Source organism: Sceloporus occidentalis, unplaced genomic scaffold (assembly GCF_023333645.1).
Source record: "Sceloporus occidentalis isolate IW3139 unplaced genomic scaffold, rSceOcc1.0.p SCAF_4, whole genome shotgun sequence".
Classification (NCBI taxonomy): Eukaryota; Metazoa; Chordata; class Lepidosauria; order Squamata; family Phrynosomatidae; genus Sceloporus; species Sceloporus occidentalis.
This window is the reverse complement of record NW_028316984.1, coordinates 94,130,189-94,155,352: the sequence shown is the minus strand read 5'-3', so window position 1 is coordinate 94,155,352 and position 25,164 is coordinate 94,130,189. Positions and strand designations below refer to the sequence as shown.

Sequence of the window (25,164 nt, the reverse complement as noted above, 5' to 3'; positions counted from 1 at the left end):
TGATGCTGGGGTGACAGGAGCAGAGCGGAACTGAAGGTGTGTGATAAACTCCTATGCCATGTCACTGAGGTCTAATCTGCATTGCAGAAATAATGCAGTTTGATACCGCTTTATCTGCCATAGCTCAATGCTATGGAATGCTGGGATTTCTAGTGTGGTGGGGCACCAGAGCTCTCTGACAGAGAAGGCTACATGTCTCACAAAACTGCAAATCCCAGAATTCCATATCATTGAACTATGACAGTTAAAGCTGTGCCAAGCTGCATTATTTTTGTAGGGCAGATTAGACCTAGGTCACAGTAGTTCTGTTTTGTCTATGGCTGTCCGTTAGCGGGCACCCAAACAAGTGTCTTCCTTGAGCCTGGTTACATCCTGGGGGTTGCAGATTGCTTCAGGTGGCAGGACCAACCAAAATGGATAGCAGAGTTGATATACAAATTCGGGGGCTAATAGGGTCTTGTGAGCAAGGTCTAGCTACAGTCAGGGACATTGGCAGTTCACTGGACAGGTGAGATGCCCAGAAATTAAGGCCTGTGCTGTTCCAGTTCTTCAAGAGTCTACCTGGACCCAGCTGCAAACAGCAGTAGTTCTTCAGTCAGTAGTTCTTTAGTCTTCCTACCACTGAGAAGTCTTCTACTCTTGAGGAGCATCCCTATTTCCAAGGAGCCTAGCTTCTCGCAGCTGCAAGACAGGAGTGAATCATAGGCCTGTTACAGACTGCCAAAATAAAGCTGCTTAGGGTCTCTTTGGAGGTATGCTATTTAAATGATGCATGCATCCTAAGAATCCGGAAGCTGCACCAAAAGCTGCACTCCGGTGCTTAGGAATGGAGTGTGGCTTTGGTGTGAACTCCGGACTCTTAGGACCCATGCATCATTTAAATAGCATACCTCCAAAGAGACCCGAAGCAGCTTTATTTTGGCAGTCTGTAACAGGCCATAGAATCATATGTGGTTTACAGACCACCCTTTTGGGGTGGCCTGTTCCCGCGCTTTTCCCCACTGGATCAGGGCCTCAGCTGCCACAGCGGCAGCCTCTGAGGCCCCGATCCACCGCTTTCCAGGCCGTGGGGAAGCGGCAAAAGGCCGCTTCCCTGCGACCTGGAAAGGGGTGTCCTTGGGGCTTTGTGCCTCAAGGACACCCAACAGCGGTGGGAACGAAGAGAAAGGGGCCTTTTTGTGATGCTGGCGCGGCCGTGTAAAGGCTGCGCCCAGTGCCACAAACCTGGAAGGAGCTCTGTTTCAGAGCTCCTTCCAGCGCCCCAGGCGCCCTCATGTGGCGTCAGGACATCACTTCTGTGCCGCTCTGTTTGGAGGTGGCGCGGTCGTGATGTCCCAATGGCGGTGCCCATGTAGAATGGGCACCGCCATTTTGTACATACTAGGTGCGTACTAGGGTTAGGGCGTCCGGAAAGGACACCTTTTCCTAACCTTAATACGTACCTAGTATGTACTTTTTGCGCATCTGGAACATGCCATAGAATAATAGAATCGTAGAGTTGGAAGAGACCACAAGGGCCATCCAGTCCAACCCCCTGCCATGCAGGAAATCCAAATCAAAGCATCGCCGACAGATGGCCATCCAGCCTCTGCTTAAAGACCTCCAAGGAAGGAGACTCCACTGCACTCCGAGGGGGTTTGTTCCACTGTCGAACAGCCCTTACTATCAGGAAGTTCCTCCTAATGTGGAGGTGGAATCTCTTTTCCTGTAGCTTGTATCCATTGTTCCGGGTCCTGTTCTTTGGAGCAGCAGAAAAGAAGCTTGTTCACTCTTCAATATGACATCCCTTCAAATATTTAAATAGGGTTATCATATCACCTCTTAACCTTCTTTTCTCCAGGCTAAACATCCCCAGCTCCCTAAGTCGTTCCTCATAGGGCATGGTTTCCAGACCCTTCACCATTTTATTTGCCCTCCTTTGGACACACTCCAGTTTCTCAACATCCTTTTTGAATTGTGGTGCCCAGAACTGGACACAATATTCCAGGTGGGGCCTGACCAAAGCAGGGTACAGTGGCACTATTACTTCCCTTGATCTAGACACTATACTTTTATTGATGCAGCCTAAAATTGCATTGGCCTTTTTAGCTGCCCCATCACACTGTTGACTCATGTTCAACCTGTGGTCTGCTTGGACTCCTAGATCCCTTTCACATATAGTCTTGTTCAGCCAGGTGTCCCCCATCCTATTTCTGTGCATGTTATTTATCCGCCCTAAGTGCAGTAGCTTACATTTCTCCATGTTGAATTTCATTTTGTTAGCTTTGGCCCAGCTTTATAGTCTATTCAGGTCATTTTGAATTTTGATCCTGTCCTCTGGAGTATTAGCTATTCCTCCTAATTTGGTGTCTTCTGCAAATTTGATGAGTATGCCCCCAATTCTGTCATCAAAGTCATTGATAAAGATGTTGAATAACACTGGCACCAGGACAGAGCCCTGTGGGACCCCGCTGGTCACTTCTTTCTAGGATGAAAAGGTGCCATTGTTGAGCACTCTTTGGGTTCAGCCAGTCAACCAATTACAAATCCATGTAACAGTTACCTTGTCCAGCCCACATTTTACAAGCTTCTCTGCAAGAATGTCATGAAAATCGTATGGTGTTCCAGATGTCTGAGTGCAACTCCCAGTACTCTTCACCACTAGCTATTTTGACTAGGGTTGAAGGAGAAATGCAGTCCAACATCTATAAGGCCATTAGTTCCCCAAGCTCTAAAGCTTTGGCAATAGGCAGCTGCCTGCTCTTGTACTCTGTTTGCAGTGCTTTTTAGAGTTGCATAGTTGCTCAGCTTTCTGCTGACTCCACAGGAGAAGTATGTTTATTAGAGACCCAATTTGAAGGATTGTATCTCTCTTTGTGAGACCATTATTGCTGTAAGGTCATCTGGGGAGGCACTTCTCCCTGTACTGCCACCTTCTCAGGCTCATTTGATGGCAACAAGTGAGAGGGCCTTCTTGGTGGTTGCTCCCAGTTTTTGGAACACCCTCCTTGGGTGTCAGCAAACGAAAACATTCCTGTGCCACCAAGCTTTTGGAAACTGATTGGGGTGGGCTTTTAATAATATGATGAGCTTTTTAATGTTTCATGGTCCACATAATCTTTTAATTACTTTTAATGTTTGTAATGTTAATGTTTTAATCTGATAAATTATTTAAATGCTTTTTCAATAACTTTAAATGTATACTTTAACCAAAATTTTGTATAGTTTTTAATCTAGATTGTTTTTGATATGTTGTTAGGTGGCTTGAGTCCCATTGTTGGGAGGAAAGAGGGATATAAATGAATAAAATAATAATAATCTTCACATCCTTCAAGATCCCGTTGCCAAATGGACTATAGAAGTACTAAAATGGCTTTCTGGTTTCTCTGGCCATGGGGGTCTTCATTAGAGACCTCCTGGTATGGCAGCACATACTGTATCACACAGGGGGCTGCTAAACATCTTATCTTCCACACATGTGCTGTTCTTTTAATATGTTTAGGTTCTAATCTACATAGTAACCCAAGAATAAGTCCCATTGAATCACAGGTCTCAACATGATTACACTATTAGCCTTGCATGCTGATCCAGTCACTTTAGCATAAACAAAACAAGTGCATGCTGCCTCAACTGAGGCCCACACATGTAGGGAAGTGGTCAGATTCAGGGCTGTATCACTTCACTCTGCAGATTGCATTTTGAAAGTTTCTTGTTATGTGCCTGCAAATCGACTCTGACTTATGGCTCCACATCATAGGGCTTTTTGGGCCAGATTCATTCAGAGGAGGTTTGCTAATTGCCCCAGTGTGACCCAGAGGGTTTCCATGACTGAGCATGGATTGGGAGTGGGACCCTCATCTCCCAAAGTCCAAGTCCAATGCTCAAATCTCTGTGCTATGCTAGTTCCTCCTAAATTTCCCCTGCTCAAGTATCTACCTTCCTATTATGGGCCTTCAAGGTGACTCCTGTTTATGGCAAACCTATCATTGGCAGTTCTCTTGGCAGGAGTGACATAAAGGAGCTTTGCCCTTGCCTTCCTCTCAGGCTGAAAGAGTGACCTGTCTGGGGTCATTCAACAGATTTCCATGACTAGGATTTGAACTCTGGAGTTACATTCAAACCACTACAGCACACTGGCTCTAGGGTTTGTTTGAATTTTTTAAATTATTGTCCCTTGTTAAAAACAGAAACAAAAGTAAATCTCCTGAAATTTAAACTTCTAGCACGCCAATGAGAAAGGTTCTGTCCCTACCTGTTCCATATTGCACTTTACATCTATTTCAAAAAAGGTATTATTTCAAGCATCTTATGTCTATTTCAAAAAGACCAAAGGCCTTGTAAAAACTAAAAATCCCAGGATTCCATAGGATGGACTACATCACTGCACGCGTAGATGTTAGTTGGCAGGCTATCATAAATATCAGGATGACATTTTGGCCTGGATGTGGACTAATAAATTGAATATGAACCCTGGTAAGACAGAGGTCCTATCGTGCATATTAATTCCAAGGACTGTTAAGATATTTTTGGCCAGAGCGTGTTCCACAGGAATAGGCAGGTGATCTGATCCATCTTTGTCACTGTGGGGCCAAGTGCCTTAAAGTGCCCTCTGTCAACCTTGGTAGCCTAATTCTACCTATTTTTGGATAATAAAATAATAAAATAATTTTTTTTATTTCTATCCTGCTTTTTGCCAGGCAATCAAAGCGGCGTACAACAGGTTAAAATACATCCATATATACATAATGCCCCCCCTTAAAACAAGATTAAACAATGTAAGATTAAAAACTACACATTAAAACCGACTAAGCTAAATAAAAATCATCATGGGCAGAGTTTACTGAATGGGACGTCTTATTTGTGGCTGAGCATTTTATTCTAGGAAGGCTTGCCGGATAGGCCTAATCTCTTTGCGGCATGCAACTAGACTATTGTAATGCATACTATGTGCAGCAGCTGCATTTGCCCATATGTTGGGGGCTTCAGGTAGTGCAGAAGACAGCAGTGAGGAGACATAGGAGTTTATCACATGGGAGGGAAGTGTCCAAAATCTCATGGATAAATGGGGTTTAAATCCGTAAATATATTGCAAGAGTGGGATTGTTTTCAGACGACGTCGCATGACTTTGGCATTAACCCAACATTAACCCATGCAAAAAGTGGTGAAATCGTGTCACTTTTTAACTTGGGGAAAATCGAAAAGTTGAAAAACGACACAATTTTGTTTTGTTTTTCATGGATTAATGTTGGGTTGTCAATGCCAAAGTCATGTGACGTCGTCTGAAAACAATCCTGATATTCACAGGATTTAAACCCTGTTGATCCACAGGATTTGGGCGCTTTGCCTCCCGTGTGATAAACTCCTTAGTGCGGAAACTAGCTTTGTTGTTGGCTAACTACCATCATGTTGACTTATAGCGACCCTATGAATGAGAGACAACCCTCTGAGCGTGTCAATCTGTCCTCAACAGCCCTGCTCAGGTCTTGCAGATTCAGGGCCATGGCTTTATTGATTGAGTTTATCCATCTGAAATGGGGTTTTCCTCTTTTCCTACTGCACTGCCTTTTACCGTATAAAGCATTATTGTCTTTCCTAGGGATTCATGTCTTCTCATGATATGACCAACGCATAACACTCTCAGTTTAGTCAACTTGGCTTCTTGGGAGTTTAGGCATGATTTGCTCTAGGACCCATTTATTTGGCTTTTTGGCAATCTCTGGTATCCTCAGCACTCTTCTCCTGCACCATATTTGAAATGAGTCCTGTCGGCTTTCTTCATGGACCAGCTTTCACAACCATACATTGAAATGGGAACTGCGATGGCATGGACAATCCTAACTTTAGCATTCAGTGACACATCTTGACTCTTCTTCAGGATCTCATCTAGTTCCTTCATAGCTGCCCTTCCAAATCCAAGACGTTCTCTGAAGATCCAGTATTACACACATATAATACTCAGGTGAAAAGAACCGCACTATTTTATTTATCTGAAGTATTTATTAGCTACGCTTTCGTTGCCAAGGCCTCTTCTGTCTGTTATCTGACAAACCTCTGTGAACTCATCATCTGTCTCCACTAGGGAGCATCTACACTGTAGAAATAATGCAGTTTGACACCACTTCGCCTGCGTCCTTCACTTCAGACATAATCCAGGTTGACACCACTTTAATTGTCACGGCTTAGTGCTAGGGAATTCTGGGAACTGTCGTTTTGTGAGACATTTAGCCGCCTCTGTTCAGAGACCTTTGGTAGCACAACAAACTATAACTCCCAGTATTCCACAGCATTGAGCCATTGTGGTTAAAGTGGTGTCAACCTAGTTTGTTTCTGCAGTGTGGATGCAACCTTTAACTGCCATCCTACAGAATCCTGGGATTTGTAGTTTGGTGAGGCGCCAGCCCTCTTTGGCAGAGAAGGCCAAAGACCATGAAAAACTACAAATCCCATGATCCCATTCGGTGTGGCTATAGCTTTTAACTGTGGTGTGAAACAATCCACTTTTTCCTCCTCCGAACCGTTAGCGCTGTTCACCTCCCAGTTAAAGGCCAGAGCCTCCAACGCAGGCATCCAATCAGAATCCGCCGGGGGCGTGGTTTTCCTTATGACTCAGCAGATAGCAGAACCTTCTCACGCGGCGCGAGTCAACACTGAGAAGCGGCCGCGCTGCTTCTTAGTGGTAGTGACGTCACCGACGTTTAACTCAAACATTATTTTCTTAATAAAAAATTATCGGCCGTCATCACTGACTTATTATATTCGTCACCGGAGTAGTCACTGTGACGCGAACTTTAGGGGGAATTTTTTCCCCCGAAGACAGGGCAATGCGCATGCGCTTGCATTCCCAGGGAGTCCCAGCTTGCGCTAGGAGTGCGGCGGTGTTCAAAGATGGAGCAGGAGGAAGAGGGGGAGGGGCGACGGCTTGGAACGTGCGGCTAGTCCGCCAGGCGCATGCGCGCGGCCGCATAGCGGTTCCTGCTGCTGCTGCTGAGGGGGGCGGGTGGGATAGTCTTCTGCGCATGGGCAGTGCAGGGTAGCGGACAGTTTGGGGGCGTGGCTAGGAGGGGGAAGGATCAGCTGACTTGGGCTCAAGGAACGGCCAGAGGAAGAAGGGAGAGACCCCCGGAGGGCCTGAGGGCGTTGCCATGGCGACCACGGTCAGCACCCAGCGGGGCCCGGTGAGTATCCCGAGGCTGGAGGGGACCCTTCCTTCCTTCCTTCCTTCCTTCCTTCCTTCCTTCCTTCCTTCTCTCCCAGGGGTATAGGCCAGTGGTCTGGGGTTATGGGTATGGATGGAGAGACCCTCCTCCTCTCCCTGTTCTGGCCTTGGAGGGACGAATATACAGGGTCTGTGGCTGATGGAGGGATAACCCGATTTGGCACCGCTTTAACTTTTTTCCTGGCGCAGCTTGGCTATGGAATTCTGGGAGTTGGAGTTTGTTGTGGGGCCCAGAGCGGAGGCAAAAGTATCTAAGAGGTAAAAGTATCTCAATGTGAAAATTCGTGCTTCTCAGTCTTGCTGGGATTGGAGGGCGTTCGAGGAAAGAAAGTGGAGGACGCGGCCAAATGAAAGGTAAAAGTATCTCAATGGGAAAACTCTGGCTCGGAATGGAGGACGTTCAAAGGAAAAATGGAGGACGCGGCTGAATAAAAGGTAAAAGTATCCAAATGGGAAAACCCGTGCTTCTCAGTCTTGCTCAAAATGGAGGGCAAGTGGGGGGAAATGGAGGACTCCGAGAGATCAGTGTCAGTGCATGCTTCTCGGATGTATGGGGATTCCTCCTGGACATAAGGTGGAAATGGAGGACAGGTCCGCACCTGTGTGTGAGGAGAGGTACCTCTACACGATAAATACGACACTTTCACACCACTCTTGACACCATCGCGTTGTAGCTCCACTGTATGGGATCTTGGGATTCGTAGTTCTACAAAGGCTTTAGTCTTCTCTGCCAAAGAGGGCTAGTGCTTCCTTGCAGCTGCTGTGTGCCTTCAAAGCATTTCCATCTTATGGCGACCCTAAAAGTGAACCTGCTGTGGGGCTTCCTTGGCAAGATTTGTTCAGAGGAGGCTTGCCATTTGACATCCACTGAAGCTGAGAGAGTGTGGCTGGGCCAAGGTGGGTTTCCAAGATTCAAGCCCTTGCCTCCAGAGTCCTGGCACTGAGACCACTGCGCCACACTGGCCCAGCCCTATGGTTGAGACCTAGCAGCAGGGGCCCATTTTAGGGTCTCTTGGGCCTGTTACAGACTGCCAAAATAAAGCTGCTTTGGGTCTCCTTGGAGGTATGCTGTTTAAATGATGCATGCACCCTAAGAATCCGGAAGCTGCACCAAATCTCCACTCCAATGCTTAGGAATGGAGTGTGGCTTTGGCACGACCTCCAGACTCTTAGGACCCATGCATCATTTAAACAGCATACCTCCATAGAGACCTCAAGCAGCTTTATTTTGGCAGTCTGTAACAGGCCTTGGGGTGCGTCTTCCATGTAGAAATAGCCACTCTCAAGGGGCGTAGTTCCATCCTATGGAATCCTGGGATTGGTTGTTTCTCAAGGTCTGCTGGTTCTTCATAAAACTCAGCTCTAGAATTCTGTAGGGTGGAGCCATGGCAGTTAAAGTGGTGTCTAACTGCATTATTTCTACACTGTGTAGATGCGCCATCTCTCTGTGTGTGCACATATCCTTCCCAGACCTTCTTCTCATCCAGTATGTGGAGCTAAGTCACCTTCAAAGGTGTCAGGTAATCCATGGGTGGCTCAGGCCTAAAGGACGTTTTGAAAAAGAGAGAAGAGCTTTCCCTTATGTCTCCTGTCAGTACTTGTGTTTCTGGGCATTGCAGTGTATAATGGGTCATCAAAAGGCAGAAAAGCCATCTGGTGTTGTACTGAAAAGGACTGTCTTCTTGAATACTTGAAAAACATGTTTTTGCCACATAGAAGAGAGGCTTGCCTTCTGGAAAGCTCCACATTCCTGTGTTATCTATCTCCTTGTGCATGTAGGGCCACATTTGCGTAGGAGGACTCATGGAAAGGCAGTATCTCTCTTTTCCCTCCTCCAGACACATGTGTCAGCTTCCTGATGTCTATGCTAGCCTTCTCCCATCTAAACACAAATGCTAAATGTAAGCCCCAGGCTCTAGCCAGCTTGATGGGGCTTGGTCATAGTTAAAACCCAAAGTGTCTGGAGGGCACCAAGATGAGGAGGACTGGATTGTGCACTGAGGATGAAGTTCTCTGTCTCAAAAGGGAGGTAATCTTGTGTGTAAATATTTGTCTGCATTGTACTTTGCAAATAAATAAGAGTGACTTGCGTAGACAAAATGGAAGTAACAAATCATCATAATATTCTGAAATCCAATTAAAATGAAAAGCAAACCAATAAAGCAATAATACAACCAAAGCTTGAGCTGCAGTAAAAAGAAAATAACCACTTTATGCTTGGTATTTTTGAAGGATTGGCTTAGGACATCTGATAAAGTATTGGAAATGCAGGGCTTGTTGTAGCTGTTCCCCAACATCTGTTGATGTACTCAGGGGAAGACCTCTGTACATTCGCATCTGAATGTAGCTGGTGGGTAGGTTCTCATAGGAGACTTTCATATAAATCTGTGGATCGTAGGTATCCGTGGCTGGGAAATTCCTGGTAGCTTTGATATCTTGGCTGCTAGTATCTGGCCTTGGGATTGGAAAGTTATGTGAGATTTTATTGTTAATACAGTACTTGCTTCTCTTTCATGTACTTCTGTGTAAATATAGATTATCAGCTCTTAGCCTGGCTCTTTTTAGCTCCTGTTCTCGGGGCCCATAAGAATCGTAGCTTGGCCACGTAAACCATTTGGGTCACTGACCAAGTCACACTCTCAGCCTTAGAGGATGGTAATGGCAAACTCCCTCTGAAGAAATCTGCCAAAACAAATCTATGATAGGGTCACCATAATTCGAAAATGACTTGGAGGCACACATGAAGTAATAGTATTGGAGATATCATCATAAGAAGAGTGTTTAGGCTGACAGAAAAAGCTAGTAGGTTATTTTCTCTTTTGATTAAATTCTGTTTACATGTGATATGCCTCCCCCCTTTATCTTGTTCTTTTGTATAGTTCATGGCCTGCACTAAATAGTTTTGGGGTATCATAGATATTGATGTTCTTCTACTTGATACTTTCTCACTTACAGGGAAGGACAACATACACAAATGAAGAGCAAAGTAAAAGCTCATAAATCAGGATTGTGAAGAATGGTGCCATTTTTACGCAATACCCACAGGCCTTCAGTGTTGTGTGTTGAAATGTACCATCTTAGTTTTTGTAATTTTCTTTACCCAGTGGGTTTCAGTAGTTTGGGTTCATTCCCAAAGCCAAAATAATATGTAGTGTTTGATTTTTCTCTTGCATTCATGGCTTTGGATATGAGCCAGCGTGGTGCTTAGATTACGACTCTGGAGAACAGGGTTCAATTTCCTGCTTGAGCTTAAAACCCACTGGGTAACCTTGGGCAAGTCATACTCTCTCAGCCTCAGAAGGTGGAAATAGCACACACACGCACACCCCGAAGAAACTTGCCAAGAAAATCCCATAATAGATTCATTTTAGCGTCGCCATAAATCAAGAATGACTTGGATGTAAACAACAACAATGCGGCCTGTGAACCCTTCACACCACTCAATAATATTTAGCTTCCATAGAAAGCGTGTCCTGCAGTATTAGGAAAAGAAACAGTCATGTCTTTCTTATAGGCACTCTTTTAACATTTGGCAACATTAAATCCCCCCTCCTCCAGAAAATCAAAGAAATCTTGACACATTGATTGGCACAATGTGATCAATATCCACAATAGTGGATAAATTGTGGTTAATAGTTTTCTTTAGACATGTCAATTTCAAATCATAATTCATCGAACTGGCTGGCTTTAGCTAATCGTCCTTAAGATTAAATAGTTTTGGATTCAGATAGTTCTCTAATTTGTAGTTAATTCAAATGAAAGCAGAACCAGTATATTTTCTGAAGTGGATTAAATTTAACATACATTCTGCTCTGAAAGAACTGGCTGACTTTTCCAATAATGTTAATATAGGTTTCTGTATTTAAAACAGCACATTAAGTTTTCTTAAGATACATAATTTTCCCCAAGGAATTTTTCCAAGCCATCCTTAAAGACAGATGTACCCCAGTGCAATTTGTCATTTTAGAAGGTATCAACTACTAGTTCTTCCTATATTTTGGAAAACAGTTTCTAGGTTTGTAATGCAATGGAACAGCCACTGAAGGATGCTAAAGAGCTATCCATGTTTCTTGATTTTGCAGTTTTTTCTTACCTAGAGATATTTGTTTTAAAACATTGCGTCCAGATATAGATGGTCAACAATTTACATGTATGAAATTCCAGCAGATTATCTGTATTATTTTGGTCAATTTTCACATGTGTATCTTATTTAGTTTATAATATACATCCTCCTCCTGCTTCTTCTGCCGTGTTTCAATTAACTGGAAATCAAAGTCACTGAGATTTGTTTTATGCCAAAACTGCAGTCTCTACATAGCATGTACATTCTAGCCAGAGTCAGTCAGTGGTCTCTTTTTCCATCTTAAACTATTTGCCAATTTGATTCACTGTCATTAGTTTTGGAGGGGCAAGAAGTTCACAGATTACTTATTTGCACAAGGGCAGGGCTGCTAGCTTGTTCAGCTCATGCAGGGCACCCCAAGCAAACATGTAATTGCAGATATCTGCACATAGTTTTGGATAAGGGATGGTCAACCTGCATTTTTGGATGCTAACATAATTTATGGGTCCTAGTTTGAAAGCCAGACTGCTCATGGGTGGTCAGCATCTTGAGTGAGTGGCAGCACCTACCAGTACCAACTGCAATTAGAGTGTTCTGATAATATGAGGAATTTGTATAAGGCTGACAAGCAAATGTTCTCCCAGAACAGTTCCCCCAAAGTCAGATTGTCAATGGATTGCTGCCTTTCCACAATTCACACAAGAATAAGAATGATCTTAATTACATGAAATACATATAGGCGCCTGCTTCTTCACTCTTTTCTTTTAAGGGTAATTGTGCTTGATATTTTATTGTACCTCAGTGTATATTTTATATGCCAATTCAATCACGGATATATTTACTGTCAAAGCTCTGAAATTCCAGACTGAGAGAGGCCCATTTCACTTCCTCATTAGTGATCTCCTAGCAAATGGCAAAGGACTTCTATTTTAGGAAAGCATTTAATACCTAATTTTTGAGGTTCTCTTAATATTTGAGGAGTCTTGAATATTGTTTTTTAATATTTCTAATATTTTGGTAACTCTCGTGCGTTTATCCCCTGGAGCTGTTTTTGTGCTATACCAAAGCACCAGTCTATTTCACTGCTGAACAGTCTTACTGCCAGGAAGTTCTTCCTAATATTCAGCTGGAATCTTCTCTATTGTAATTAAAATCCATTGGCGCGTGTCCTTTTCTTTGGAGCAGCAGAAAACAAACTTGCTCCGTCTTCTACATGTCTTCCCTTCAGCTATTTAAAGATAGCTATCATAATACATCTCTCTTCTTTTCCAGTCTAAATATACCCAGCTTCCTCAGCTTTTCCTCATAGCATTTTGTTTCCATATCTTTTACCGTGTTGGTTATTGGCCTCTGGAAGCCCATATACTATTTCTGTAGCCCTTCTATAGGCACTCAAGGCATTTTGGTTCCTTGGATCCTTCTATGGATTTGGTTCCCCTTCTTCCTCCAGAACACACACACACACACACAAAGCTATTCTTTCTGAACATACCTGTATCACCACCCAACGCTGCATCAGTGAAAAGATCCATATGTGGATTAAGGCCAGCCTTTCATATTACCTATATCAAGTTGCAAAATAATGAGTGATGGTTGCTAGTTCTCCTGGAGACCTCTCACGGGGTTTTCTTGGCAAGATTTATTCAGAGATTTGCCATTGTTTTTTCCTGAGGCTGAGAGCATGTGCCTTGCCCAAGATCACCCCGTGGGTTTCATGGGTGAACTAGGAATTGAACTCTGGTCTCCAGAGTCTTAGTACAACACTCAAACCACTATGCCGTCCTGTCCCTAGATACTGACTAATGGATGAAAATGGAAACCAAAATGTTAAGAGTAAATATTAGCAAAGGTCCAAAACACACTGGAGAAATAATTCACTTTGAGACTGCTTTAACAAATACAAGGTGTTGGTTATTACCTATAAAGCCCTAAATGGCCTGGGCCCAGGGTACTTGGAGAACCGCCTCTCCCCATATAATCCGCCCCGCACACTCAGATTGGCCGGGAAGCATCTGCTGAGAGTTCCAGACTCGAAATATGCCACAACAAAGTGTAGAGCCTTTTCTATCTCAGCCCCTCAGCTCTGGAACTCGCTTCCCGGTGAGCTCCGCTCGGCCACCTCCCTTGACTGGTTCAGGAAGGAGCTAAAAACCTTCCTGTTCCAACAAGCTTTCCCCTAATTGCTCCTTTTATGGCCTCCCTTCTCCCCCCTCACTGTTATTGATGTTGTACATCATAAGCTAGCTAGATATTGTTATATTGTTTAATTGTATTTGATGTTGTGCTATTTTAATGTATTTTTGCAGTGTTATTGTGTTTTTATCTTGTAATGGCACTTTTTGTAACCCGCCTTGATCTCTGGAAAGGCGGGCTATAAATAAATATTTTTTTATTATTATTTATTTAACTGCCCTGGCTCAGAGTTATGGAATTGTAGTTTATTGTGGCATCAGAGCTGTCTGACAGGAAGGCTAAATATCTAACAAAACGACTGTTCCCAGAATTCCCTAACCTTGAACCAGAGCAGCTAAAGTGGTCTGAAACTGGATTATCTCTGCAGTGTGGTTTGGATCAGAGTTACTCTGAAGTTAACAGGAGGATGGCTGCGTAGATTTGAAAGAACTTATTGGGAATATAAATGTATGCAACAGTAAAGACTGTGTTTCCAGTTTTTAATGAAAGAAAAAGCAATCCTTTGTGCTCTGGGTGTCAAATGTTTTGTTAATATTGGTCTGTAATATCCAAACTACTGGTATAGGAAGCTGAGTGTAGCAATTAGAAAGAATTTGTCATTTAGGACTATATATTTCAGATGTAGTCCTCCAGATTTTGTAGCTGTCCACCTTTGATATTTATGATAGTTTGTTGGGGTTTGTTCATAAGCTGTTTTCAGTTTTTGCAATGGAATTGTATTGTGTTTTTTCTTGCTCATACTCTTATGATTTGTCATTGCTCACATCCCTTAGTGCTGCAATGCTTTGGGTTCTAACAGGAAGCAATGCAGTTGTTTGTCTTACCAGAATGTTATGCTGTTTGTTTTCGCTCAGGCACCAATAAGATGAGCTTGTCTTTCATTTCTAGAAATATTTGAATAATGCTTTTGCTGAGAAAAATTGGTGAACTCTCCACTCTTAGGAGAATGTTGTGCATATTCGGAAGCTGACATCACCTCTAGAATTCTGTTGTAACTGTTTTTTTAGCAGAGACAGTATCTTAATGTGCAAAGTCTCTAAGAAGTCAAAAAGGTAACACAAAATACCACAGTAGAAGCTTCATTGCTAGAAGGCCCTTTACTTATCTCCGTCTAGGCATCGACAGGGGAAGTGTGACCCTGCTGGTGCTCTTAGACCTCTCAGCGGCCTTCGATACCATCGACCATGGTATCCTTCTGGAACGCCTGAGAGAGTTAGGTATCGGAGGCACTGTTCTACAATGGTTCCGGTCCTACCTTTCAGGCAGATTCCAGATGGTAGCGCTAGGAGACAGTTGCTCTTCTAAAAGAGAGATAAAATTTGGTGTACCCCAGGGCGCAATATTGTCTCCTATGCTGTTTAACATTTACATGAAGCCGCTGGGAAAAATCATCCGGAGACATGGGGCAGGATGTTATCAGTACACTGATGACACCCAAATATATTTCTCTATGTCTCAAACTGATGCAGTGTCTATGGATGGCATCTCTCCTCTGAATGCCTGTCTTGGGGCGGTAATGGACTGGATGAGGGAAAACTGACTCAAGCTGAATCCAGGTAAGACGGAGGTACTTGTTATAGGAAACCCAAGCCCAGGTATGGAATTATGTCAGCCAGTTCTGGATGGGGTCACACTTCCCCTGAAAGACTCTGTCCGCAGCTTAGGGGTGCTCCTTGACTCGTCGCTTCACCTGACAGCTCAGGTAGATGCGACAGTCAGGAGCACTTGTTATCAGCTTCGGCTGATACGCCAGCTGCGCCCCTTCCTGGAGCAGGGAGACCTTGAAACAGTTGTACATGTGCTGGTCACCTCTCGATTGGACTTCTGTAATGCGCTGTATATGGGGCTACCCTTGTGCCAAGTTCAGAAACTTCAACTTGTACAAAATATGGCAGCCAGGTTAATTACAGGTACTCGTCGTACCGACCACATAACACCGGTTTTGAAATCCCTTCACTGGCTGCCAATTAGTTTCCGGGCAAGGTACAAGGTATTGGTGATTACCTTCAAAGCCCTACATGGCTTGGGTCCAGAATACTTAAGAGACCGCCTACTTCCATACTGTCCGTCCCGCACTCTAAGGTCCTCGGGGAAGAATCTACTTCAGCCAATAAAATCTAGGCTAACTTCAGTCACCCAGAGGGCCTTTTCCATCGCAGCTCCGAAGCTATGGAATGACCTGCCGAAGGAGATCCGTGACATTTCTACTCTTACATACTTTAAGAAGGCTCTTAAAACGGATCTCTTCCGGCAAGCCTTCCCTACCTAGTTCTACTCCCCATTTACTGTGACTTATGTCACTCTGTCCACCAATTCTTCTCTTAAATTTAATGAGAAGAATTAAATTAAAATTAATTAAAATAAAATCCTTGCCTCAAGAAGAAGAGCCCTCCCTCCATGACATCATCATCAGACCTGGGAGGGAGTGAAAAAGAGAGGCCCAACTTCCATCAGGCCTAACTGTGAATGTACTCACTTCGCTCTCTGTAATTTTATTGTATTTTATTTATTTATTGTATTTTATTTTATTATCTTTATTTTTACTGTTGTAACCCGCCTGGATTCCTTGTGATTGGGCGGGCTATAAATTATTATTATTATTATTATTATTATTATTATTATTATGTAACTAATGGTTTTGAAGTACTACTAGGCTATAATATAAATCAAAAGGGAATTTGCATAACTGAAATGCACACAGAATTTGGTCCTTAAGACCAGTTCATGGACCATAATGATGCCAGGACAGGCGTATATGATGAGACTGCTTTTGGGGTTAAGAGCTATGCTAAAATACTACTTGGGTAATCTTAGCTTGTACATGGAATGATCATCATTATATAATAGTGGCAGTTACTTTAGGAACAAGTTTGTGTGTGTATGCATTGAAGTTACCTGTCAACTTATGACAACCCCATGCATTTCATAGTTTTTTCTTGGAAAGAAGTACACAGAGATGCTTTTGCCAGTCCTTGCCTCTGAAATATAGCATACAGCACCTATTATTGGTTGGCATTCTCCCATCCAAGTACTAACCAGGGCTGAGTCTGCTTAACTTCTAAATCTAGTGTGTTTAGGCTGTTTAGGCTCCCTTATTGAAATTGCAGTGGCTCACTGTCAAACAAAGAACCCTAAGATACAGGTCCATACAAGTGGTGTCTTATTTATGTGGTTGCCATAAGCTACCTGAAGGCCCCACACGTTCCCAGCTCTCTGGGTTTGCTGTAGTGTGTGTCAATCCTTAGCTATTTTTCATCACTTACACCAGTGATTCCCAGAGTGGGTGGTAAGCCCCTTCTGGGGGAGGTAGAAAGAGTTGGGGTGGTGAGGGGAAAGGGAGTGGTGGTGGGGGCCTTCAGTCAAAAGTATTGGTGTGCTCAAAATAACCCCAAAAGTTTGGGGACAATGGCCTCAAGCAAAAGAGCAGGAAAGAGCAGCCTAAAGCTGCTTTTTCTGAGTGGGCCAAGTCCACACTAACTGCACCACCATTTTTTTGTTAATTTTGCCCCCACCATCCCCGCACACCATTGCACGAACACACCTCTGGTGACAGACAGCCTGCTGCCTAGATGCCATCCCATTGGATGGTTGCCCTCTTTGATGGTGCACACAGTCGCACCTGAGACCCTCCACTGGGACAGAACATCACAGCAGAATTATGCCCATTAAGACTCTGGCAATGCACAATCATGCCCCCCTTCACCCCATGCCCCATCTTGGACTGTGTGGTTTGTGTATGTTGTAATTACAATCATTGGAGGTGTCACACTTTTCTTTTTTTGTATTGTCATCTTGACCCCCAGCTCAGTACATTTTAAATGTGCATCTGCACTGGTGTGTATACGCTGGGTTAGGTTTAGGATGGAGCGCTCCTTTGGGATCGGTCTCAAGTCAGGATGTTTATATGCACTGTTGAAGGTGCACCCTTTCCCAGGCTAGAATGGTTTATTTCTGCTCCTTTTTAGTCCGGCTTTCCTCCCTTAGAGTGGTGTCAGCGTGATTTCTGGCTGCTTCCTGAGGGTGCATCATCCAAACTCCACACCCCCAAAGCAACCTGAAACCACTTCTTTTGGCCTTTCTGTTTGAGGCCAATAAGAATGTTTTTATTTTTTTCAAAGACAAACTGCTACAGCCTCTTTATTCAGCTATATAAAAAGAGGTTTGATTTTTTTTTTTTTAATCACTCTTCAGGGGTAGTCTACTATGAATGAGGAGTGAAGAGTGTTTTGAGGTTGCAGATTAGTACAACTTCAGCAGTACTGAGTTTTTAAGTTTGTTTATATCATGTTTCACACTTCCCCTGAAAGACTGTCCGCAGCTTGGGGGTGCTCCTTGACTCGTCTCTTCACCTGACAGCTCAGGTGGATGTGACAGTCAGGAGCACTTGTTATCAGCTTCAGCTGATACGCCAGCTGCGCCCCTTCCTAGAGCAGGGAGACCTTGAAACAGTTGTACATGCGCTGGTCACCTCTCGATTGGACTTCTGTAACGCTCTGTACATGGGGCTACCCTTGTGCCAAGTTCAGAAACTTCAACTTGTACAAAATATGTCAGCCAGGTTAATTACAGGTTAAGAGCAGGGGAGCCTGAGAGTCCCACCCGAGGGAACAGTCGCTGCTAAGCCTCGGAGGAGGCGTGTGGTCGTAGTGGGGGACTCCTTGCTGAGGGGTACAGAAGCAGTGATTTGTAGGCCTGACAAGATGTCTCGAGAGGTGTGTTGTCTTCCAGGTGCAAAGATCCGTGATGTGACAGAGAGGCTGACAAGATTGGTCAAGCCTACTGACCAATACCCCTTCCTTTTGGTCCACGTGGGAACTAATGATACTGCAAGACACAGCATTCAGAACATCAAAAGGGATTACGAGGCGCTTGGTAGGAAGCTGAAAGGAATGGATGTACAGGTTGTCATCTCGTCTCTTCTGCCAGTTGAAGGGCATGGTCCAGGAAGGGAGAGGAAAATAGCAGATGTGAACAACTGGCTTCGCAGATGGTGCCGCCGAGAAGGATTTGGATTCTTCGATCATGGGCTGCGGTTCCATGAGGAGGGACTTCTTGCAACAGACGGGTTGCATCTCACGCCAGTTGGAAGAAATGTTTTTGCCAACAGTCTCAAGAACTTGATCAGGAGAGCTTTAAACTGAGTTCCGAGGGGAAGGGAGACAATATTAAGGAAGGCGAAAGGGATGGCGAAAATAGTCAAACTGACATAGAGGAAACAAGGCAAACAGTGCAAGGACCCAGCAGTGGGAGGCAAAAAAAACTTGCACAGGCAGCAAGTAAAAGGGAACCATGGTCTGCGATGTCTCTACACTAATGCACAGAGCATGGGAAATAAGCAAGATGAACTCGAACTCCTAGTACAAGAAAGCAAATATGATATAATAGGCATCACTGAAACCTGGTGGGATGAGTCTCATGATTGGAATGTGGAAATGGAGGGGTATAACCTTATTAAGAGAAATAGGCCAAACAGGAAAGGAGGAGGAATAGCACTATATGTCAGAGATATTTACACCAGTGAAGAGATCCTGGACATCAATCATGGAAGCCAGGTGGAGAGCATCTGGATAAGAATCAAAGGGGAGGGAAACAACAAGGGTGTTACGGTGGGAGTCTACTACAGACCCCCAAGTCAGACTGAGGAATTGGATGATATCTTTCTAGAACAGATGACCACACAGTCAGAAAAGAGAGATGTAGTAGTGATGGGCGACTTCAACTATCCTGATATTTGCTGGAAGTCAAACTCAGCAAAATCCTCAAGGTCTAGCAAATTCCTCACTTGCCTGGAAGACAATTTCATGGTCCAAAAGGTGGAAGAGGCAACAAGGGGGTCAGCTATTTTAGATCTGATCCTAATCAACAAGGATGACTTGGTTAATGGGGTACAAGTGGTGGGATCCTTAGGTGGAAGCGACCATGTTCTCCTGGAGTTTGTTATACAATGGAGAGGAGAAGCCAGGCAGAGTCAGACACGCATCCTAGACTTTAGGAGAGCGGATTTCAGTAAACTTAGAGAAGTATTGAGGGCGATTCCATGGTCAGAAATACTAAAAGATAAAGGAGTTCAGGACGGATGGGACTTTCTCAAAAGGGAGATACTGAAGGCACAATTTCAAACAGTTCCAGTGAGAAAGAAAAACGGGAGGTGTCTCAAGAAACCAGGATGGATGACTAAGGAACTTTCAACCGAGCTAAGTTTGAAACGGAACATGTATAAGAAATGGAAAAAGGGGGAAATCACGAAAAAGGAATTCAAAGAAATAGCAGGCATGTGTAGGGGTAAAGTCAGAAAAGCTAAAGTGCAGAATGAACTCAGGCTTGCTAGAGAGGTTAAGAACAATAAAAAGGGCTTTTTTGGATATGTCCGCAGCAAGAGGAAGAAGAAGGAAACGGTAGGGCCACTGCGTGGAGAAGATGGCAAAATGCTAACAGGAGATAGAGAAAAGGCAGAATTACTCAACACCTTCTTTGCCTCAGTCTTCTCAGAAAAGGCAAAGGGTGCTCAACCTGAGGATAATGGAGCAGAGGACAGAATAGGGGAATTTCAGCACAGAATAAGTAAAGAGATAGTAGAGGAACACCTTGTTAATCTAAATGAATTTAAGTCTCCGGGACCAGATGAACTCCATCCAAGGGTATTAAAAGAACTGGCAAAAGTAATATTGGAGCCATTGGCAATCATATTTGAAAACTCCTGGAGAACAGGAGAGATCCCAGCAGACTGGCGAAGGGCAAACGTTGTCCCCATCTTCAAAAAAGGGAAGAAAGAGGATCCCAACAATTATCGTCCAGTTAGTCTGACATCAGTTCTAGGAAAGATTCTGGAGCAGATCATTAAACAGAGAGTTTGTGAACATCTAGAAGGCAATGCCATAATCACAAAAAGTCAACATGGGTTTCAGAGAAACAAGTCATGCCAGACAAATCTAATCTCTTTCTTTGACAAAATTACCAGCTTGGTAGATGAAGGGAATGCTGTGGATATAGTGTATCTTGATTTCAGTAAGGCCTTTGACAAGGTTTCCCACGACATTCTTGCAAACAAGCTTGTAAAATGTGGGCTAGACAAAGGAACTGTTAAATGGATCTGTAATTGGTTGACCGGCCGAACCCAAAGGGTGCTCAACAATGGCTCCTTTTCATCCTGGAGAGAAGTGACCAGTGGGGTCCCACAGGGCTCTGTCCTGGGCCCAGTGCTATTCAACATCTTTATCAATGACCTGGATGACAGAATTGGGAGCATACTTATCAAATTTGCAGATGACACCAAATTAGGGGGAATAGCTAATACCCCAGAGGACAGGATCAAGATTCAAAATGACCTGAATAGACTAGAAAGCTGGGCCAAAGATAACAAAATGAAATTCAACACAGAGAAATGTAAGGTATTGCACTTAGGGCGGAAAAATAAAATGCACAGATATAGGATGGGTGACACCTGGCTGAATGAAACTACGTGTGAAAGGGATCTAGGAGTCCAAGTAGACCACAAGTTGAACATAAGTGAACAGTGTGATGCGGCAGCTAAAAAGGCCAATGCTATTTTAGGCTGCATCAATAGAAGTATAGTGTCTAGATCAAGAGAAGTAATAGTGTCACTGTATTCTGCTTTGGTCAGGCCCCACCTAGAATATTGTGTCCAGTTCTGGGCGCCACAATTCAAAAAGGACATTGAGAAACTGGAGCGTGTCCAAAGGAGGGCGACTAAAATGGTGAAGGGTCTGGAGACCGTGCCCTATGAGGAACGACTTAGGGAGCTGGGGATGTTTAGCCTGGAGAAAAGAAGGTTAAGAGGTGATATGATAGCCCTGTTTAAATATTTGAAAGGATGTCATATTGAGGAGGGAGCAAGCTTGTTTTCTGCTGCTCCAGAGAACAGGACCCGGAACAATGGATGCAAGCTACAGGAAAAGAGATTCCACCTGAACATTAGGAGGAACTTCCTGACAGTAAGGGCTGTTCGGCAGTGGAATGCACTTCCTCGGAAGGTGATAGAGTCTCCTTCCTTGGAGGTCTTTAAACAGAGGCTGGATGGCCATCTGTCAGGGATGCTTTGATTTGGATTTCCTGCATGGTAGGGGGTTGGACTGGATGGCCCTAGTGGTCTCTTCCAACTCTACGATTCTATGATTCTAATTACTGGTTCTCGTCATAACCATCACATAACACTGGTTTTGAAATCCCTTCACTGGCTGCCAATTAGTTTCCGGGCAAGGTACAAGGTGTTGGTGATTACCTTTAAAGCCCTACACAGCCTGGGTCCAGAATACTTAAGGGAGCACCTTCTTCCGTACTGTCTGTCCTGCACTCTAAGGTCCTCGTGGAAGAATCTAGTTCACCCAATAAAATCTAGGCTAACTTCAGTCACCCAGAGGGCCTTTTCCATCGCAGCTCCAAAGCTATGGAATGGCCTGCCGAAGGAGATCCACGACATTTCTACTCTTTCATTTTCTCAGATACTTAATGCCAGGAATGTTTTATAAAGTGGATTCAACTGCATACCATATTGCTTTTGCATTCTAGAAGGTTTTCCATATTCAACTGAGTGGTTTTTGAAGAAGCACTAAGCTGGTCTTTGATCTGACAGCATTTAGGGTGACAATATTCCTCCTCTTCAAACTTCCTCAGTGTATTTCAGCCTTGACTAGCTACATTTAATCTTGTTGAATCCTGAGGCTCTTACTCAGGAGCTGCTGCTTCCACTAATTAAATTTTATGTTAACTCCTACACCTGAAAGATAGTATCTAGCAGGACATGAGTAGCTCTGTGCCATCTTCAAAAACTGTAGCCTACAGCCTTTATATTTCCTGGAACTATGAAGACAAGTATTTGCAAGATTGGCAAGGTTGAACACTGAGGTATTACTCCTATTAAAATCTATAACATATCACCTTATTTTGTATAGAGGAAGGTTGGTAAAAAGTTAAACCAGGCTTTTCATATAATCTACAGCTAGTGCTACTAATGTGTGTATCACTTTCTTCTGTAAAAAAAGTATTCTTGAAGTAATTTACAGTCTGCACTCCACACAGATATGGGAATTCATAACTAATATAAAAGAGGAGAGACAATAAATAGAAACCATTACCAACACAGTAGATAAAAATACACATTGTAAAAACATAATCTATAAACAATACAATACCAACCATTCCCTCTGTCACAATCTAAAATAAACACAGAAGTAGCCTACAACATTTGGGCTGTTACTGATATCCAAATATCTGTGTCTGGTACCAAAATGGTGATGGGACAAGGTAAGTGTCTTTTAGGAGAATGTTCCATATGTGTAGGTCTCACAAAAGGCTTGTTTCCATTTTTCAAACTTCTGTCAGAGAACCAACCTTTGATGCTGTCCTCAAATATGTACTAGGTTCACATGGGAAAAGGCCGTCCTTGAGGCATTCAGGCTTCAAATCATATAAGGCTTTTTATAGGTTAAAACCAGAGCTTTGACTTTGGCTCACAAACACAGTACAGGTGAATTAGCACCAGGCTTATCAGTTCTGTAGTAGATGTCGTTTTCAGATCATCTCTGATGGTAGCCAAGTCAAAAATACATTGCAGTAATTTGTACTAGAGGTTACTAGAGCTTTGTCAGATAGCATCACAGGTGAGCTATCAATCAGTGTTTGTAGAAGGTGTTCTGCTACAGAGGTCATCTGACCCTCCAATGTCAGTGATGAATTTAAGAAAATCTATAAGCTCTATAGGGAATGTGATCACATATTCTAGATCTAGTTGCATGTCCCTCAACAAGCCAGAGCAACTACCTAGCAACAGAGCTGAGGACAGAGTAGAGCTCAGTAGGACTGAATCTTGATTATTCACTCCTGTCTAGTCTATTACTGAAGACAGAGACCTCATCAGCCCATCTGTCTCATCACCCACACCTGCTTGAGATGAAGAAGAAGTGGTATAATATGTTACTGGCATACTAGTAACAATGCGCAGACTCACATGTGTGCATGCACACACAGATCTGGATGCTCTCATCCATTGACTTCATTTAGGTTTTAAACAGCATTGTGGATGGAATTGATCCCTTTGGAAACCCTGCAAGTACCTTCCATAAGGCTGAACAGTACTCCTCTAGCACCATGCTTATGGAAAGGGTACTTGAGATAGCAGTGAAAGGACTGCAAAGCAATGTGCTCAAATTGTACAGTTGTTTTCATAGCTTGCTATGATCAGTGGTACTGAACGCCAACAAGAAGTCAATGCGTATTAGCAGGCATACTTCCCACCTTCCCTAAACAATCATATAATATGATCAAGAAAGTCTCATTACTCTATGCATTTATTTATTTAATATATGTTGCCCTCCTCCCAATATGGAAAGTACCATGGCTTATAACATCACTGAGTAGTTTTGAGCAGTCATTAGTATTAGTGGCATTTGTCATGTTTTTACTTAGGCCCCAACATCAAGCCTGTTCTGCTGTTATACCAACAGTTTAAATGGAAACAACTGATAGCAATTCCTCACGCCAAACTCCCATTTGGCCACTCATCTTCATACATGCTAGGTTTGCTTTTTTGTGAACAAATTATGAATGAGGGAGGTCTTAGTAGATCTAGTATATGGTAGCACCCAGAAGCCAAGTATAATTATAGTACACCTTTCATTATAGTTAAGTTTAGGGTTGCCATAACCTGGCTGCACCCGGGAATTTTCCAATTTTGGGGGCCCCGGGCCCCTCCCGGCATGGGTGCAGCCCAAAAACCGGGACCCCCCCCCCCGGTTGCAGCCGAGTTGCTGCGGCCTGCAGGGTCTCGCTGCCCTCCTCCTCCTCCTCCTCGGGGAGGTGGGGAGGAAGAGGAGGGCAGCGAGGCCTGCCTGGGGTGGAGGAGGCACCTCCCTGTGCACTTGCATCACCCTCCTCTTCCGCTCCCTCGCCCCCAGGCTTCGCGCCCACCCGCCCGCCCGCATGGAGGAGGCAAAGACGGACGGAGCCAGCGCCTCTTGCGCGCGGGGAGGAGGAGAAGAGGAGGCGGGGAAGGTGGCGTGGCCGCATGGGGAGGCGGGAGGGTGGCGCGCCCGTGCGCAAGAGGCGCTGGCTCCATCCGCCTTTGCCTCCCCGCACGGCTGTGCCACTCACCTTCTCCTCCTCCGCCCCCTCTTCCCCAGGCCGCACGGCCGTGTGGAGGAGGCGAAGCTGGAGGCGGTTCGCCTCCTGCGCTCAGCCGCGCGCCACCCTCCCCACCTTGCATGCAACCGCTTGCCACCCTCCTCCTCCGCCCCGTCCACCCCAGCCCCCAGGCGAATGGAGGAGGGGGAGAAGGAGAAGGAGGAGGGGGTGAATGAGTGGCCAGAGAGGCCTCAAGGTGAGTTTTTTGGGGGTGCTTTTAATGGTAACAAGTCTCCCTTACTTTGACAGTGATAGTGTGGTGGTGATGATGAGGATGAAGATGATATGAGTGAGTCAGCTTGAGAGGCATGCAGGCACTGTTTCAGAAGCCGAGAGAGTGTGACTTTCCAAAGTGCCTTTTCTGTGTGTTTTTGGTTCTGAGGCCTGGTCAATGTAAATTGCTGTGATTTTTACAAACTCATCCGCAGTGAAGAAAAACCAAAGTCCCTTGACACACACTTCTGAGAAGTACACTTGGTGCAAGAACGGTGAAACCACCTTGACACGTTCAATATGCATAGCCATGTTAAACCATGCTAAGTGTTAAACTCAAGGGGTTTGGTTATGGAATACGCC

The 25,164-nt window shown here is 44.2% G+C and overlaps 1 protein-coding gene across 3 annotated transcripts in view; it reads left to right on the top strand.

Annotated features, from left to right (window-relative positions):
* Positions 1 to 7,041: 7,041 nt before the first annotated feature.
* TOLLIP (toll interacting protein) overlaps positions 7,042 to 25,164 on the top strand; it is a 52,436-nt gene continuing 34,313 nt past the window's right edge. For 2 of the 3 annotated variants that reach the window (XM_089520935.1, XM_089520934.1), the window contains exon 1: positions 7,042 to 7,155. In XM_089520935.1, coding sequence (XP_089377061.1) covers positions 7,123 to 7,155 — 33 coding nt within the window. In that variant the 5' untranslated portion in view covers positions 7,042 to 7,122. Of the gene's footprint in view, positions 7,156 to 7,450; positions 7,632 to 25,164 lie in introns of those variants that run through there. The other variant, XM_089520936.1, reaches the window with a different exon arrangement.